Source organism: Bos javanicus, chromosome 10, assembly GCF_032452875.1.
Source record: "Bos javanicus breed banteng chromosome 10, ARS-OSU_banteng_1.0, whole genome shotgun sequence".
NCBI classification, from domain to species: domain Eukaryota; kingdom Metazoa; phylum Chordata; class Mammalia; order Artiodactyla; family Bovidae; genus Bos; species Bos javanicus.
Genome location: NC_083877.1, coordinates 91815252 through 91835114, shown reverse-complemented (window position 1 = coordinate 91835114; position 19863 = coordinate 91815252). Strand labels below are relative to the sequence as shown.

The following is a 19863-nucleotide window of genomic DNA, read 5'->3' as shown; positions in this document are numbered from 1 at the left end:
AAAATAACCTTATTTGAGGCATAGTTTACCATAAAATTAATCTGCTTTAAGTGTGCAATTCAACAATTTTTAGTAAATGTACTGAGTTATGCACCTGTCACCATAATCTAGTTTTGTGTCTGTTTGTTCAGCCGCTAAGTTGTGTCCAACTCTTTGTGACCCTGTAGATTGTAGCACGTCAGGTTTCTCTGTCCTTCACTGCCTCCTAGAGTTTGTATAAACTCATGTCCATTGAGTCCTTGATGCTCTCTAACCATCCTATCCCCTGCCACTCCCTTTGCCTTCAGTCTTTGCTGGCATCAGGGTCTTTTCCGTTGAGGCAGCTCTTCGCATCAGGTGGCCAAAGTATTGGAGCTTCAGCTTCAGCATCAGTCCTTTTAGCAACTTTTGAGGGTTGATTTCCTTTAGGATTGACTGGTTTGATCTCCTTGCAGTCCAAGGGACTCTCAAGAGTGTTCCCCAACACCACAGTTCAAAAGCATCAGTTTTTTGGTGTTCAGCCTTTTCTATGGTCCAACTCGCCCATCCGTAAATGACTACTGGAAAAGCCACAGCTTTGACTGTACAGACCTTTTGTCAGCAAAGTGATGGCTCTGCTTTTTAATACACTGTTCAGGTTAGTCATAGCTTTTCTTCCAAGGAGCAAGTATCATTTAATTTCATGGCTGCAGTCACCATCCACAGTGATTTTGGAGCCTAAGAAAATAAAATCTGTCACTGTGTCCACTGTTTCCCCATCTATTTGCCATAAAGTGATGGGGCCAGATGCCATGATCTTAGTTTTTTGAATGCTGAATTTTAAACCAGCTTTTTCACTCTCTTCTTCCAACTTCATCAAGAGGCTCTTTAGTTCCTCTTTGCTTTCTGCCATTAGAATGGTATCATCTGCATATCTGAGGTTGTTGATATTTCTCCTGCCAGTCTTAATTCCAGCTTGTGATTTATTCAACCCAGCATTTTGCATGGTGTACTCTGTAAGTTAAATAAGTAGGGTGATAGTATACAGCCTTGATTTTCTCTTTTCCCAATTTTTAATCAGTCTGTTGTTCCTTGTCTGGTTCTAATTATTGCTTCTTAACCAGCATACAGGTTTCTCAGAAGGCAGGTAAAATGGTCTGGTATTCCCATCTCTTGAATTTTCCAGTTTGTTGTGATCCACAGTCAAAGACATTTGAATAGTCAATGAAGCAGATGTTTTGCTCCAGTTGTCTTGCTTTTTCAATGAGCCAGTGGTTGTTGGCAGTTTGTTCTCTGGTTCCTCTGCCTTTTCTAAATCCAGCTTGAACATCTGAAAGTTCTTGGTTCACATTCTGTTGAAGCCTGGCTTAGAGAATTTTGAGCATTACTTTGCTAGTGTGTGAGATGAGTGCAGTTGTGAGATAGTTTGAACATTCTTTGGCGTTGTCTTTCTTTGAGTGAAAACTGACCTTTTCTAGTCCTGTGGCCACTGCTGAGTTTTCCAAATTTACTATTGTGGTTATTCAGATCATTAAGACCTTCTTTGTATAGTTCTTCTCTGTGTATTTGCCACCTCTTAATCTCTTCTGCTTTTTTTAGGTCCTTACTGTTTCTGTCCTTTATCATGTCCATCCTTTCATGAAATGTTCCCTTGGTATCTCCAATTTTCTTGAAGAGGTTTCTACTTTTTCCCATTCTGTTATTTTCCTTTACTTCTTTGCATTGTTCATTGAAGAAGGCCTTCCTATCTTTCCTTTCTAGTCTCTAGAACTCTTCATTCAGTTGGGTATATCTTTCTCTTTCTCCTTTGCCTTTCACTTCTCTTCTTTTCTCAGCTATTTGTAAAGCCTCCTCAGATAACCCCTTTGCCTTCTTGTGTTTCTTTTTCTTTGGGATGGTTTTGGTCACTGCCTCCTTCCTGTACAATACAATGAACCTTTGTCTATAGTTCTTCAGGCACTCCATCTACCAGATCTAATCCCTTGAATCTATTCATTGCCTCCACTGTCTAATCATAAGGGGTTTGATTTAGGTCATACCTGAATGACCTAGTGGTTTCCCCTGCTTTCTTCTATTTAAGCCTGAATTTGCAGTAAGGAGCGCACATTCTGAGCCACAGTCAGCACCAGGTCTTGTTTTAATAATCTAGTTTGGAATATTTCTGTTGCCCCAGTAAGATCCCTTGTGACCAAGACCTTTATTGACTCTATGGAATTTGTGGCAAAAGACTTCTTGTGACAGGGCTGTATATATTGCTTCTCTTAAATGAATACAAATGTCTTTTATCGTATCCTCCTATACCAAATATATGTAAATAGTCAAGTAGTGTATATTTTATTTAGGGGACTGTATAATAATACACATGAAGTGTGTTTGAATGTGAATAACTTTTAGCAAGGAAAAATCTTACATCAGAGAATAAATTCTTTCATGTTTATTTTAGAGAGTCCCAATTAAACATTTTTCCATGTGACTTGATTTTTTGATCTTTTACAGCTGGTTTATTTTTAGCACATCATAGTAGCAAAGGTTGACAAGCCCTTTCAATTATTTGCTGCATATAAACATCAAAACCTTCCAAGGCAGGTCATGGTTTTAGATAATTAAAATGAAAAAATAACTAAATAGAACAATTTATCATTCATAAAGTAATAAATACAGTTGTAGGCAAAATTGGTAATTGTCTTCTAACTCACCAGAGGGCACTCTTTTCTAGTTTATTACCTTTCACTCTGATCTTTAGACACACATTATATTTTGAAACATTTCAGTCTTTTCTGGGGTCTAGGTTTGGGTTAATTGGAGGCTAATGATTGTTTTCTGTTGCAACTTTTAGTGAGTATTTTTGTGACCTGCTTTATAAATGTCATTAAAAACAGTTCTACAAATAAGCCGCAGTCTTAAATGCTTTAGGCAGTAGTGTGTCTGGCATAAGCTATCTCTTCAGTTTAGTCTTTTTTTTTTTTTGCCTAGCAGCTCTATAATGGCACTTTTTTCTTTGTTTATGTTAAGGTTTCAGATCGAGTGGAGCGGCGGCTTCAGGAAATAGAGAAGGAGATGCGAACAGAAAGAGAGCTGGTGGAAAGACGGCAGGATCAACTGGGAGTTATTTCTCAGCAGCTACAGGAGGTTTGTGAAAAGTGGCTTTTCGTAATGTAAATCCTGAGGTTAGGTGGTTGTTTAGCTATTGTTAAAATGGTTTTAGTTCCTGGGTGTTGCATGTGACAGTTCAGTCCGTGTGAGAAGTGCGGCATATTGTTACAGTTCGTTGTATGTAAATGACCGTTCCTGGTTCAAACCCAGAGCCTACCCTTTTCTGGATGTATGACCTTGGGCAAGTTCCTTAACTTCTCTAGACTCGTTTCCTTTGCTGTTGTTCAGTCGCTCAGTGTCTGGCTCTTTGTGACCCCATGGACTGCAGCACGCTAGGACTCCCTGTCCATCACCAACTCTGGGAGCTTGCTCAAACTCATGTCCTTCGAGTCGGTGATGCCATCCAACCATCTCATCCTCTGTTGTCCCCTTCTCCTCCTGCCTCAGTCTTTCCCAGCAACAGGGTCTTTTCTAATGAGTCAAGTCTTCACATCATTTCCTCTGTAGAAAATGGAAATAATCGTAGCATTTATTTAATCATGTTGGTGCAGGAGTAAATAAGTTGATGTGGATAAAACAGTTAACAGATTGTCTAGCTTGTGCTCCGTACATGTGAACTGAAGGCATAATTATTCAGATTCATTTTCTTTGGTGTGAACTAGGCCAGGGATCAGCACACTGGCCTGTGGACTGGATCTAGCCCACTGCTGATTTTTGTAATGAAATTTTATTGAAACATAGCCACTCCCATTCATTTTCAGTACTTTTTTTTTTTAAACAAAGAATTGCTTTATTAATACAAACCATTAATACATAGCCAAACTATAAAGTGCTAAGAAATTTAAATATCTAAGTCACAGCAAACAGGTGGCAATTCAACATCCAGAGTCGACAGAATGCTTGAGGGAGACTGCAACAGATTAGACTCCCACAGCAGAGGAGGCATCTTCAGAGGTGAAGGGGGGCCCACGTGTAACAGCTACTCAAGCTCCCTCTTCTCATCAAGGATCATGAGAGGCACTCCACTCAAGGGGAGGTGGGCGATCTGGTGCTCCTCAGGCAGGTCAAAACTCTCAAAATCTAATGGATTGAAGGGAAAGAATTTTTCTGGATAGGTGTCATCTGAGGCAGGAACCGAACTTTTTGCTTTAACAGTCTTCTCAGTAATCTTTTTGGTAGAGAAAGTTGTCTGTTTCTGTTTGAGCGGTCCATTCGTCTTAACTGATTTTTCTGTAGCTCTGTTGACAGTTCCCAAAGCCTTTCTTGCAGTTTTTTGGTAAAGCTGGTGGAGCATCAAACATTTTGCCAACACATGGTGTTGAAACCTGAGATCTCCCATCCAAAGCTTTGACTGAAGGCACAGACCCCAGCTTCAGCCCGTCCTTAGGAGCCACACGGATGCCTGGTTCTCCATTTTCCTTATCAACATAGATCAGAGTAGACATTCTGGATCAATGCTCAGTTCACCCACGTTCGGAGTAACCCATTTTCAGTACTTTTGTGACACAACAGGAGAGTTGAGATGTTGTGAAAAAGACTGCATGGCTCACAAAGCTTAAAATGCGTATTGACTGACTGGCTCTGTATAGAAAAAGTTTACAGATCCCTGGACTAGACTGTCGTCAAATTCAAACTGGAGGTTACTTATCCATTAGGTAATATTTTTCTTTTGTAAATGATTTTATTTATGGCTGTGCTGGCCCTTCATTGCTGCATGTGGGCTTTCTCTGGTTGCGGCTAGCAGAGGCTACTCTTCGCTGCAGTGTGCAGGCGTCTCCTTGAGGTGGCTTCTCTTGTTGGGGAGCACAGGCTCTGGGGCGCACGGCCTTCAGTAGTTGTGGCTCATGGGCTCAGCAGTTGCAGTTCTCGGGCTCTGGAGCACGGGCTCACTAGTTGTGGTGTGTGGGCTTAGTTGCTCCATGGCATGTGGGATCTTCCTGACCCAGGGATCTTCTGTTTTGGCTGGTGGATTCTTTACCACTGAGCCAGTGGCTTACCAGGGAAGCCCAGGGTAATATTTTTGTTTTGAAACTGCAGACTTATAAAGAAATTGAGTGATTAGAACAAAGGAATAATGTATATCCTTTGCCTCAATTCCCCTAATACTCATATTTTCCAGACTTGCTTTATTATTTTATATATTTATCTCCATGTGTATGTATATCTATTTTTTTGAGGCTAGTTGCTGACATAATGTAGATGCTTTTAAATCTAAATAATAGGGTGTGTACATTCTCTTCTGTTATCACAGGAGATTAACATTGGATCAATACTGTGAACCTATAGGTTTTATTAAAATTTTGCCGCTTAAAGTCTGGACCAGAAAAGTCTGGTCCAGAGTACAATACAGGATTACATAAAGCATTTGACCATCCTGTCTCTTTAGTCTCCTTTAATCTGGAATAGTTTTTCAGTCTTTTTTTTTCTAGCCAGTTATTCTGTAGAATGTCTTTTGTTTTAGGTTTGTTGATTTTTTTTTTCTTCATCACTAGATTCAGATCTTGGACTTCTGGCAGGAAACCCAGAGAACTGTTGTTGTGTTTTTCCTAGGTTATCAGATCAGGAGCCATGTAATGTTGATTTGTTCCATCACTGATTAAAACTAAACATTGATTAAGGTGTTACTTGCCAGGTTTCTCTACTGTAAAGTTACTATATTATGCTTTTTAATTATTTGTGTTATGGGGAAACTCTTTGAAACTTGAAAATAGCCTATATTTCATCATATTTTCACCTGCAAATTTTAGCATCTATTGATTCTTTCATGAAATAGTTACTGCTGTAAGTGATACTAAACAGTGATTTAAAAAATATTCTGTCATATCTATTACAGTTATCAGTTGGAATCCTACTGTCAGGAGGTGCTTTGTCATTTTCTCCACTCATTCATTCATTCGTTAATATTAGTGTAGATTTATGAATTATCATTTTATCATCTTGGTTTTGTTTTATGATTGTTATTATAGGAAACTTGTGAGATTACCTTTAAATGTTTCTTAGATATATAAAGCATAAAAAAAAATTAGAAACAAGGAAACCAAAAGGTTTAAAAACAAAAGGAATGCTTTATTTTTTCTTTTACAAAATGTTTTTCTTTAAAAGTGATGTTCTTCAGATATACTTGTGTGTTCTTAAAGATCATTAGCCCTTTTAGATTGACAGATTAAATTTTTTTTTAAGTTTTAGGAAACGTGCCCATTGAAAATTAGGAATGAAAATTGCAAACCTGAAATTATAATGTAAGCTGATAGAAAAATCTGCTTTTGTTTTCTAAAAATCCATTTTTCCTCCATTTCACAAAAGGACGCATACCCTTGTTAGTTGGTAATTACTTTAAAGAGGATACTTTGTTGAATAATTAGATACAGATATGGGTAGCCTTTTTTAAAAAAAAAAACAACCTTGATTTTTATACATTTGTTCTCAAAGCAAATTGCATCTGGTGAGCATAGAACAGCACTGAAGAGACAATTGTTCTTTTTTGTGAGAGAAGATTAGAGAAATTTCCCGTGCTTATTTTCTACTCTCTTTACAGAATGCAGAAAATTACAAAGAAAGAGGGAGAGAAAGATTGCTTCCCACCCCTATTCTTAAGAAACCAGAGCCTGAGTATTTGCATTGTAATTGTCATTTTGACTAAAAGCTTGAACAGTCCTTTGGAATTCCATCTCTGACAGTACAATAGAGGATCACTATTGATAAGAAATGTTTAATTTCATATTTTGTCACTTTAATATATGTGGTAACCTATGTGCTTTTAATAGGTGATTTTGGATTAAACAGTGCAGTGGAAACTGGAGAGGATTAATTTAGCCTGATGCATTTTCCTACTCCCAAGTTAAGTGGCTTAGAGTGTTCTGGAAAGATCATGTTTAAGGAGAGACAACACTTTGCTTTCTATTTGATATTAATACTTATGGATATACCTGTACTGTATGACAGTAGTAATTTATGAATTTTGTTTGTGACCATGGTGAAAATTGAATCTCCAGGTGGGTAAGTATGCCTGGACTTTTAGCCACTATATTCTTCTGCCTCCCTAAAATGTTTGATTCAATGTTAGTTCAAATTATGACAGTCAAAAGTTGTGAAGAGATTGGGAGTTGTCATTAAAAATTTCAGAATGTCAGAGATTTCTGGGTATTGATATAGTGTGTTAAAGGGAGGCAGTCTGTGGTTTTGGCTAAAACCTGCTTCATTTTGGTGATCTAATGAGGTTCTAAGGTCCTCAGAGCTTTATCTGTTCCCACCTAATGAAGATCACAATATTAGTCATTGGAAATGGATTGAGGGAGAGCCACTCTCCTTTTCTTATTTAGAGTTTTTAAAAATTTTCTGCTCTTCTGTTCTTTTTTTCCCATTCCTCCTGGTCTAAGCAATAGGGCTATGTGCACACTCTGGAATTCACTTGCTTTGGTGAGCCTCAGCTGCTCATGTGCTACTGCACACAAATGTCAGATTTTCTTAACTTGGTAAGGGCCTTCCCTGGCCTTCAGGCCTCATAAGTCACATTTCAGACAACATTGTTCTCGTAGCTCAGTTGATTCTCTCTGGAGAGATGAATGTTTCATTAGTTGTGCAATAATTTTCTTTTCATATAGCTTTTAAAAATATTTATATGTTTTAAATGAAAGTATAGTTGATTTACATTGCTGTGTTAGTTTCTGGTGTACAGCAAAGTGATTGTTATTATGTTATATATACATATAGTTTTTTTTTTCAGATTCTTTTCCTTTGTAGGTTATTATAAGATATTGAAAACAGTTCCCTGGGCTGTATAGTAGGACCTTATTGTTCATCCTTTGTTTATAGTAGTATTATCCGTTCATCCCAAACTCCTAATTTATCCCTCCCCACCACCTTTTCCCTTTGGTAACCATGTTTCTGGGTCTATTTCTGTTTTGTAAGTAAGTTCATTTGTAATTGTTTTTTTAGATTCCACATATAAGTGATATCATATGATATTTGTCTTTGGCTTAGTTCTCCAGTTCCATCCATGTTGCTGTAAATGGCATTATTTCATTCTTTTTTATGGACATGGAACAACAGACTGGTTCCAAATAGGAAAAGGAGTACATCAAGGCTGTATATTGTCACCCTGCTTATTTAACTTATAAGCAGAGTACGTCATGAGAAACGCTGGGCTGGAAGAAGCACAAGCTGGAATCAAGATTGCCAGAAGAAATATCAATAACCTCAGATATGCAGATGACACCACCCTTATGGCAGAAAGTGAAGAGGAACTAAAAAGCCTCTTGATGACAGTGAAAGCGGAGAGTGAAAAAGTTGGCTTAAAGCTCAACATTCAGAAAACGAAGATCATGGCATCTGGTCCCATCACTTCATGGGAAATAGATGGGGAAACAGTGTCAGACTTTATTTTGGAGGGCTCCAAAATCACTGCAGATGGTGACTGCAGCCATGAAATTAAAAGACGCTTACTCCTTGGAAGGAAAGTTATGACCAACCTAGATAGCATATTGAAAAGCAGAGACATTACTTTGCCAACAAAGGTTCGTCTAGTCAAGGCTAAGGTTTTTCCAGTGGTCAGGTGTGGATGTGAGAGTTGGACTGTGAAGAAAGCTGAGCACCGAAGAATTGATGCTTTTGAACTGTGGTGTTGGAGAAGACTCTTGAGAGTCCCTTGGACTGCAAGGAGATCCAACCAGTCCATTCTAAAGGAGATCGGTCCTGGGTGTTCTTTGAAAGGAATGATGCTAAAGCTGAAACTCCAGTACTTTGGCCACCTCATGCGAAGAGCTGACTCATTGGCAAAGACTCTGATGCTGGGAGGGATTGGGGGCAGGAGGAGGAGGGGACGACAGAGGATGAGATGGCTGGATGGCATCACCGACTCGATGGATGTGAGTTTGAGTGAACTCCTGGAGTTGGTGATGGACAGGGAGGCCTGGCGTGCTGCAATTCATGGGGTTGCTAAGAGTCAGACACAACTGAGCGACTGAACTGAATATTCCATTGTTTATATGCACCACATCTTGTTTACCTATTTCTTTATTGATAGACATTTAGGTTGCTTCCATGTGTTGGCTGCTGTAAATAGTGCTACTATGAACATTGGGGTGCGTGTATCTTTTCAAATTAAAAAGTTTCCTTCTTTTCCAGATATATGCCCAAGAGTGGCATTGACAGACCATATGGTAACTCTACTTCTGTTTTTTTGAGGAACTTCCATACTGTTCTCCATGGTGGCTTTATATTCTGGTTAACAGTGTGGGAGGGTTCCCTTTTTTCCACATTCTCTCCAGCCTTTATTATTCTTAGACTTTCTGATGATGGCCATTCTGACTGGTGTGAAGTGATACCTCATTGTAGTTTCGATCTGCATTTCTCTAATAAATAGTCATGTTGAGCATCATTTCATGTGTCTGTAGGTCATCTGTATGTCTTCTTTGGAGAAATGTCTATTTAGATCTTCTGTCCATTTTTGATAAGGTTGTTTTTTATTTTTATTTTACTTTGAGCAGTGTGAGTGGTTTGTATATTTTGGAAATTAAACCCTTGTCGGTTACATCATTTGCAAAAGTTTTCTCCAATTCCATAGGTTGTCTTTTCCTTTAATTTATGGTTTCCTTTGTTGTGCAAAAGATTTTAAGTTTAATTAGCTCTCGTTTGTTTAATTTTGTTTTTATTTCCATTACCGTAGGAGTCGAATCCAAAAAGATATTGCTGCTTTTTGTGTCAAAGAGTGTACTGCCTGTGTTTCTGTCTAGGAGTTTTAAAGTATCTGTTCCTAGGATTAGATCTTTAATCCATTTTGAGTTTATTTTTTTCTATGGTGTTGAGAATGTTCTAATTTCATTTTTTTTTTGCAAGTAGCTCTCTAGTTTCTCCAGACTATTCATATAGCTCTTTTAAATTTTGAATGGTTGTTGTCTGAACTTTTACTAACAGAATTCAAATATAGTTAAGCTTGTAACCATCAGCCTTTCCTTGTTGAACCATTGTGCAAACAATAAAGTGTTTAACATTATAGTACATTTGTCATATTACAGATTCCTTTTGGTCAGACACTTGATAGTAAAGTAACTGATAGTTAAGTTTAGTGGCATGAGGTAAGAATGGTGGTGCTAGGAACATCAAAGAAGTATTTAGACTGTAAGCCCAAATCAGAACTCTTTTGCAGGTACAAAATTTGCATAAAATCTTACATAACATTTTTAACTCGACTCTGGATATCTTGGGAATTCCTGACTTGTTTTTTTTTTTTTTAACTAGCTGTTTTTTATAAATTGAATATTACTTATTCATCTTCAGTTGAATTACATAAAATGAAAAACATGAGATAGATATTTGTATATGTTTTTTCAGAGCATTTGGTAGCATATTAAAATGCTAGTTCCCTGATCTGCCCCCATCGGGAATATTCCATACTTGAACCTAAAGTGAACCAGGTTTCTTAAGATTTAAAAGTGTTTCATGGAGAAACCCATTTTGCAGGCAGGGCATGGAATCTTAATAGAAGATAGTGAAGACTAAGTGAGGAATTCAGTGTCGTGTGGGAGCTCGGCTCAATGGTTTTCAGTCTGTGCTCTGATAGAAAACCAGATTTTGTGAGTCTCTTCAATAAAATGAAACCATATACAGAAAAATGAATTGATAGATTTTCCCCCCAGTATTTTCCTTCATCTTTTAGCATCTGTATCAATTGTGAAAAATCTAATGAAAAAATAGCTATTCATTCCTTCCCAGAAATGTCACTGTGGCTCCAGAGATGCTGAATAATATGGTACTTCAACTAAGAAAAGCCTTGGGTACTGTTTATTAATGTATTTAGTTTGGACTCATTAAAGGAGAAGCTTTCACTGAAGCCAAGAATGTCTTCCTAATGTCCTCTTAATAGCTTTACCATCTCCCTTGAGACTTCTGAGCCAGTTCAGAGGAGATCCTAGTCCAGCAAATGTTCTAACGTGGCCTCATTAAGCCTTTCTTCTGCTCTTCCTTTAGAGACTGTGCTGTTTGATTTGGAGATGTGGAAGCCCTTCTGAGGCTGCTGAATTTTGGACTCTATTCACTTACCTTTCCAAGGCTGAATTTCAAAACTTTTGTGTGGCCATTTTCTTTACCTTCTTTCCATAACCAGTGCTCTCTTTTTTTGTAGGTTCCCCTACATTTTCACATTTTTTCGTAGTACAAGCTTCAATTCCCCCGATATTATTAGATCCCTTCTAAATAAGTGCACATTAAATCACCCTCATGTTGACCATCCCAGTAGCCACCCTGGGTGTTAAGAAAGACCAGTGGAAATTATAAGTAAGTGAGAGTTCAAAAATAAAAGACAAGTTCTGTGGAAAGCACAAGAAAAACTCAGAGAACGCACCTAATTTTTGCAATCCTTGGGGTATGATCTCTAGAATTCAGTACTTTGTCAGACCTAGGTGATGAGGTAGAGTTTAATAGAGAATGACACAGGTAGGGTGACACCACCCAGGGCCCCAGACTGACAAAGGGCTGAAGCCCAGAGTGTCACAGCGGCACAGCTACACATGTACTGCTCTGTAGGAGAACGTGTGTTGCAAGGTAAAATTTGAAAACTTACACTCTAGTGTTCGTGCTTCAGGGGGGCAAAATTGTGTGTAGAAGAAATTTAGGCCTTACTTTGAGCCACAATTTTTATTCTTTTATATTTTTATATTCATTATATTATATATATATGTATTTTATATTCATTATTCTTAATGCCATTGACTCTTTTTCTCCTTCTTCTGCACTGATGGCTGTTTTCCTCTCTCTGTTCAGTTTCCGGTAATGTATATTATGTGAGGTAAAGTTTTTAGTCTCAGATTATTCCTGTTAATTACCATTTCTTAATGTATTATCTCTTTTAATTGTACTTGTTTTGAAAATTTTTTATTTCTAGCATTTAACATAGTATGCTCTTAATAATTATTTGTTGACTGCATTAAGTAGTGACCATACTAATGTATTATTTTGATACATTGTTTAACAGGTTTTATTTCTCATGTGGTTCTTTGTTTTTAAACTTTGTATTTAGTATAAAAAGTATTTTTATATTTAATATAAATAAATGCATAACTTCATATCATAAATTCTTACGTGATCTTTTTTTTAATGCAGCTTTATTGCTCAGGTCATTTTTTTCCTATTTCTTTCCCTCTGTTTTTCACTATCAATTACTACCCCTACTCACTAAAATAAAAATAATAGTGTAAACAGCCTGGGATATATTATTTTTTTTCTTTTTGTGCTCTTAATTATGCTGGACAGATATATATATATTTATAAAATATATATACATTTGCATATACAGAGGTCTTGGGTTTTTTTTTTTTGGTATGTTTTTATGTTAGTAAACTAGGATTACATATATCTACGTTTCTTCACCTTCCTTTTTTCTCTCATCAGTACTCTGGAAATTCCTCCAAATAGCTGATGTGGTTCCAGCTTAATCTTTTTTTGCCATTGACAGATCTTTTATTATAATAGAGATTACCAGATTTATTTTTCCATTATTTTCTAAGTCTTCACTTTTTTATCAGCAAAATAGCTGAGAGTGCCCCCTTTCCTCCACATTCCTACTGTCAGTAATGGTTATAAATGTTTTTAATTTTTGCCAAGTTGATGAGTATAAAATGTTAACTCAGTTTCGTGTTTATTTCTATTTCCTATTAGTGAATTTCAGTATCTTTTCACATATTTGCTGGTAGTTTTCATTTGTGCCTGTGCAAATAGCCTGTGTATAAATTTTGCTCATTTAAAAATACTGGACTGTACAGTAATTCCTTTTTGATGATCCATTTTAAATATCATGTGTACATGTCAATCCCAAATTACTTGCATTTTCTATCAGGAATTTCACTTTTTTAATGGCAGAGGGAAGGAATCTTAAGTTATTTCTTGTATGACTAATGAGTTGCCTCAGCATCCTTGTTGAATAATTTCTTCTTTTCCTTCTGGTTTAAATGCCACTTCTGCTATATAGTGTCCTGTGATATCTGTCTGAGGTCTATATGGTTTGTTCTGTTTGTCTATCCCTGAATGTGTTGTCTATCTCTGAATTATTCCTGGTAATGTGTTGTCTCCATTTTTTAGAGCTTTTACTATATTTCAGTGGATGATAATGAAAATCTCTTGTCAAGTTCTGCGAATAATCTTGCTGGTATTTTGATTTAATTGTACTAAATTGTAGATTAGTTTGAAGAGGTGTTTTCTGATGTTCTTCAATAATTTTTATAATTGGCTCTATAATGATCATGTACATCTTAGACTTACTTCTCAGTACCTTATGGTTTTTCTTTCTGTTGTAATATTTTCTTTCATTGCATCTCTGATATTTTGTAGCATATAGGAATGCAGTTGTTTTATATCTGGCTCTGTTATCCAATAATTTTGTTAAATGATCTTATTAGTTCGTATAATTTGTTAATAGCTTTAATGACATCCTGTCTATTGTATAGCTAATCATGTTGCTGTTCAGTCACTAAGTCATGTCCAACTCTTTGTGACCCCATGAACTGTAGCACGCCAGGCTTTCCTGTCCCTCAGTATCTCCCAGAGTTTGCTCAAATTTATGTGCATTGAGTTAGTGATGCCATCCAACCATCTTAGTCTCTGTTGCCCTCTTCTCCTCCTGCCCTCAATCTTTCCCAGCATCAGGGTCTTTTCCAGTGAGTCGGCTCTTTGCATTAGGTGGCTAAAGTATTGGAGCTTCAGCTTCAGTATCAGCCCTTCCAGTGAACATTTAGGATTGATTTCCTTTAGGACAGACTGGTTTGATCTAATTGCTATCCATGGGACTCTCAAGAATCTTCTCCAGCACCACAATTCAAAAGCATTAATTATTCAGCTCTCAACTTTCTTTATGGTCCAACTCTCACATCCATAAATGACTACTGGAAAAACCATAGTTTTGACTGGATGGACATTGGTTGGCAAAGTGATGTCTCTGCTTTTTAATTAGCCATCTAGGTTTGTCATAGCTTTCCTTCCAAGGAGCAAGTGTCTTAATTTTATGGCTGCTGTCACCATCAGCAGTGATTTGGAGCCCAAGAAAATCAAATCTGTCACTGTTTCCACTTTTCCCCCATCCATTTGCCATGAAGTAATGGGACCAGATAGAGAAGGCAATGGCATCCCACTCTAGTATTCTTACCTGGAAAATCCCATGGACGGAGGAGCCTGGAAGGCTGCAGTCCATGGGGTCACTGAGAGTCAGACACGACTGAGCAACTTCACTTTCACTTTTCACTTTCCTGCATTGGAGAAGGAAATGGCAACCCACTCCAGTGTTCTTGCCTGGAGAATCCCCGGGACGGGGGAGCCTGGTGGGCTGCCGTCTGTGGGGTCGCACAGAGTCGGACACAACTGAAGCGACTTAGCAGCAGCAGCAGTGGGACCAGATTCCATGATCTTAGTTTTCTGGATGTTGAGTTTCAAGCCAGCTTTTTCAGTCTCCTCTTTCACCCTCATCAAGAAGCTCTTTAGTTCCTCTTTGCTTTCTGCCATTAGAATTGTATTATTGCATATTTGAGGTTGTTGATATTTCTACCGGCAACCTTGTGAGTCATCCAGCCCAGCATTTCGCATGATGTACTGTGCACACAAGTTAAAGCAGAGTGACAATATACAGCCTTGATGTACTCCTTTCTCAACTTTGAACCAGTCCGTTGTTCTATGTCCAGTTCTAACTGTTGCTTCTTGTCTTGCGTACAGGTTTCTCAGGAGACAGGTAAGGTGGTCTGGTAGTTAATCATATCATTTGAAGTTAAAGGCAATTTAATTTCTTTCCTTGTGATATTTTTGAATTGACTAGAAACTCAAACGCAGTGTTGAATATAAGCAAAGATAGTAAGAATCCCTTGTTTTATTCCGATATTTATAGAAATGCTTCTAGAGTGTCAACCTTATGGAAGGTGTTTGTGCCTGGTTTTGACCGCTGTCCTTTTATCAGATAAAGAACATTGGCTTCTATTTGTAGGTTGCCAAGAGAGGTTGACTTTTTAAAAAACCATGAATGAGGATTGTGGAGCTTATAAAATATTTTGTTTTTGGTTGTACTCTGTCTTTGCCGCTGCATGTAGCTGCTTTCTAATTGCAGTGCGTGGGCTTCTTACTGCAGTGGTTGCTGTGGTTGCAGAGCACAGGCCCTAGGCGTGTGGGCCTCAGTAGTTGCAGCTCACTAGGAGTTAGTAGTGGAGAAGGCAGTGGCGTCCCACGCCAGCACTCTTGCCTGGAAACTCCCATGGACGGAGGAGCCTGGTGGGCTGCAGTCCAGGGGGTCGCGAAGAGTTGGACAAGACTCAGCGACTTCACTTTGACTTTTCAGTTTCCTGCATTGGAGAAGGAAATGGCAACCCACTCCAGTGTTCTTGCCTGGAGAATCCCCGGGATGGGGGAGCCTGGTGGGCTGCCATCTATGGGGTTGCACAGAGTCGGACATGACTGAAGCGACTTAGCAGCAGCAGCAGCAGGAGTTAGTAGTCGTAGGCTTAGTAGTTGTGGTGCGTTGGCTTAGTAGCTGAGGCTTGTGGGATCTTCCCGGATCAGGGATGGAACCCATGTCCCCTGCATTGTCAGGCAGATTCTTATCCACTCTGTCCTCTGGAAAGTCCTCTCTTTTATTTAAATGGAATTGACTTTTATCAATTGATGCTGGGCTCTCTCTGCATTCCTGAGAACTTCGTTTGGCCATAATATATTATTTTTTTATACATTGCTGAGTTAATTTCCTAGTTTTTTCTTTAGTATGTTTATATTTACATTTATGATTGAGTTAACTGATAATTCTCTTTGCATTACTCTTTTTGGTATGAAAGCAAGGTAGGTAGGTTCCTTCTTTTTCTGTCCCCTGGCTCTGTCTTTTTAAGAGGATTGTCTATTTCTTGACTGCTTGCTAAAATTCACTCACATAATCACTGATATCTGCTGTCTTTGTGGTGGCTAAGGTTTTCAACTTCTGTGTTTTTTGGATTATATAAACTTAATTTTTTAGATTCAGTTTTGTGATTATTTCAGATTGTGTAAGTTATCCATTTTGTTATGTTTTGATATTAATTTGAAGAAGCAATCATAGCCTTGCTGTATTTTTTTTCAAGATTGTTCTGAAGCTATATTCTTTTAATATTGTTTAGTTTTTGTTCTCTTTTTCTTTATTAGTCTTACTAGATATAATTATTTTATTAGTTTTCATTTTGACTAGCTTTGTTTATTAATTTATCCACTTCTGGTTTTAACTTTTATTTTCTGATTTTTCATTTTTAGGATTGATGTTCTGTTTTTCAGACTTGCAAGTTAATTAATTGACTTGTCTGTTTTTAAAAATTAATGCTATAAATTTATGAACAAATTACCCTATGTTTTGACATACTATTATTTTATGATAGTTTCCTTCTAAATTTTATAATTTCTATTATGATTTCTTCAATAATTCAAGACTTAAGAGTGCCTTTTGGAATTTTGAAATATATATGTATGCTTTTTTTTTTTTTTAACACTTTTTAGTATTTATTTTTAATTTCTTTGAAATTTGTTGAAACTTCCCATTTAGCCTAGTACCATTATCATTTTTTTTTTGTATTTTATGAGTAAAAAAATTAAACATTTTCCATTAAACATTTTTTTTCTATTTGTGTTTGTGTTTAAATGTACATGAGTGACCCTACAAATTTTTCTAAGGAATTCCAGCCATAGTGATTTCCTCTCCTTGTCTTATTGGAATGTTTTTCTTCTGATTCTCAGCCTAACTTACTCTTTTTCATCCTTCAGGTTTAATTACCACCTCTTCAGAGAGAACTTTCCTGCCCCCTTTTCTAAAATAGCCCTTTTCTCCCCCATTGTTCCTTATTATGTCATATGACTTTATTTTTTAATATTAACTTGTGAAGTCACTTTAGTCGTGTCTGATTCTTTGTGACCATATGGACTGTAGTCCTCAAGGCTCCTCTATCCGTGGGATTCTGTAGGCAAGAATACTGGAGTGGGTTGCTAGTTCCTTCTCCGGGGGATATTCCCAACCCAGGGACTGGACCTGCATCTCTTGTTTCCTGCATTGACAGGCGGGTTCTTTACCACTAGCGTCAACTGGGCAGCCCTTTTACTATTACCACACGTCACCTATAGTTGTGATTTGTTTACCTGTGTTGTATGTCTTCCCCTCTATATGGCATAACTACTTAGTTCTTCCTCCATTGGTAGGAACTTTGCCCATCATGCCCTTTTGCCCATCATTTCTGGGGCACATAGTACCGTGTTTATCATACAACAGATATTCTGTGAATAGTTGTTGAAAAATGACTGCTTTCAAATGTAAATAACCATTTAGCTGCATATAACATTCTTGATAGAAAGTTTCTTTCCAAGGTCTGTATACATTTTTGTTTTATTCTGTGGCTCTTATTCTTGCAAGGAAGAAAGTACACATCTGCAAAGTTTAACTTTTTTTCTTGATCAGAAAAAAAAACCACACACTTTAATTGTCAGGATATATTAATAGATAAGCAGTGTCTTGTAAACTGTAATAAAACCAGGCATTAATGTATCTTTTAAAAACAGTCCTTTACTTTTCGAGTGATTTTCATTTTTTGGAAATTCCATATTGTTTTTCTGACTTAATGACTCCTGAAAATGAAACCTAAAAGTGAAAACATAACATAATAAAATAATGGCATTAAATCACTAGTAATATGGTCCATTTGTGTTAATGGTCTGTATTTCTATACAAGTTATTATGCCCTCTTGTCTTACAAGTTTTAACTTTTTTGAAGTATAATATATAACCGTTTAAAAGATTTAACCCGAATCCCATAAATATTCTTCAAGAATTCAGACAATCACAATTAAGTTTTAAATATTTCAACGTTTGAAAATGGCCATTTTGATATAGTAGGTTACTGCTTTTCAGAGTATTAATACGTTGAAAATTTAGAATAGTTGGATTTCTTCTTTGTATCTAACAAAGTTAGATAATACTTAGCACTACACAGATTCATGAAATATAAAAGTAGGACCTGTTGAAATAATTATGGGTTTTTGAAACTACCTTAATTCAGCTGTGTGGATGTGGATAAAAGGACACTTTACCAAGTTGTTCCCATTAGGGGTCAATAGCAGGTGCTTATTGGCTTGGGTTTGTGGATATTGCAAATAATGGACAGAAAAGGTTTTTTAAGAGACTTTTCAGATACAATTTTTTCTTATGCAATTGTCAAGAAGTTTTTAAGGGAAGTTCTTTTAAGGTTTCTCACATAAGTTTCATCAAGTGTTTCAAATTTAGATGATAAAAATCATAGGATTCCTGGTAATGGCATTACTATATGTTTTTGGCCACTAGTCGTCAGTATTGAACCATTAATTGCGACACTGCAGGCATCGTTTATTAAAGTTGCTAAACTTTGCTGAAAAATGATTATAGTATATACACATTCCTCATCTCTTATGGCTCCCTAAAAGTGCACTTGGCACAAATATTGCAACTGGAAAAAAATCTAATTATTTAACTACTGCTATTTGAAACTTAAATTTGAAACAGTGTTGCTTTCTACTATTGAAAAATAAAATATGACATATGGAGTAGTACATATTAAGACATCTGCTAAATTTAACACTAAAATTGTCCTTTCTATGCCTTTTTGTTAGTTTCTTTCATACTTTCTATTCAGAGTTATATTTCCTTTCTTTCTCTCTCTTTCCCTCCCACTAAGGAAAAATCTTTTTATGTATAGTAAAACAATTAGAGACTACAATTTGAAATGAGAATTTATTTCTCTGGGATCATATAGTCTTGTGCCATTTCCAGGTTTCATATTTCTAAGCTATACAGAAGTATTCCAAAGATACAGTCTCTAAAACAGGATTTCCTAATGATTATTTTCTTCTCCTTAGTAATCACTGCCTTTGCCCCCTGTTGTCTTCTCACCCCAGTTATATTCATTTTCCACTGATATTCTAATGTTGTTTGTTTTTCATTTGGTTAATCTTGTTTGTTTTCTTTACTTGTTAGTAGAAAAGCATTTTTTATAGCTCCATCATGACTCATTGCATTTCTAGTGAATTTACATTTCTGTTTAGTACCCTGAATCCTTTTTTTCTTTCTTTTTTAATACTACCTCTGTAGGTTTATTTATTGCCCAAGAAATGAGAAACTGCTTAGGTTTTTCTAACATATCCTTGTCTGTATTATGGTCATGTTAGAATAGTATTTGCAGCTATTACCTTCTTATGTAGTTCTTTGATGGGCTTCATATGGCAGTGAGAAAAAGCTACGCCATTTCATGTTTATTATCTGAGGTTGAGAAAGTGAAGCCTTGCTCTCCTGTATCCATCTTGGATGTGGAGATCAAGTTGGAGTGATGCTGTGAATCAGAACTGGAAAGCCTGGGCAGACTTGGTCTCTGGAGCCCCATTTCCTGATCCTTCCCCTTCTGACTCGTGAACTTGTAGAGAAGGTGCTAAACCTTTGTGTGGCTCATCCTAAGAGTACCTCATATGATTTATTTCTTCTGAAAAATATGGCTATTCATCTTGATAGTAAAGTAATTTTAATTTTATAACTTTTTTGTATGTATCTTTTATGGCCTTGCCTTCTCCATTCCTCCCATTTTTTATATCCAGTTCATTATTAAATTTTGTCAACTCTGTCTTGAAAATATTATCTTAATTGCTAACAACTCACCCGTCTATCACTTCTACCCTGACTTATTATCTTGATCTTGTGGGCACTATTGTTTCCTGCTTGGGGTAGTGGAGTAACCTCCTTGCTTCCCTTCTTAACCTCCTTGCAATCTTTTCCCCATAGAATCAGGTAATGTTACTTCTTTCTTCAAAACCCTCAGTGCT

At 36.9% G+C, this 19863-nt stretch overlaps 1 protein-coding gene and 1 pseudogene across 11 annotated transcripts in view; one reads left to right on the top strand and one right to left on the bottom strand.

Moving 5' to 3' along the window:
• Positions 1–19863, top strand: part of CEP128 (centrosomal protein 128) — a 475959-nt gene that overhangs the window by 77116 nt on the left and 378980 nt on the right. For all 11 annotated transcript variants that reach the window (XM_061429611.1, XM_061429609.1, XM_061429607.1 and 8 more), the window contains one exon: positions 2971–3087. In XM_061429611.1, coding sequence (XP_061285595.1) covers positions 2971–3087 — 117 coding nt within the window. The remainder of the gene's footprint in view (positions 1–2970; positions 3088–19863) is intronic.
• On the bottom strand, positions 3838–4524 carry LOC133255057 (securin-like; annotated as a pseudogene).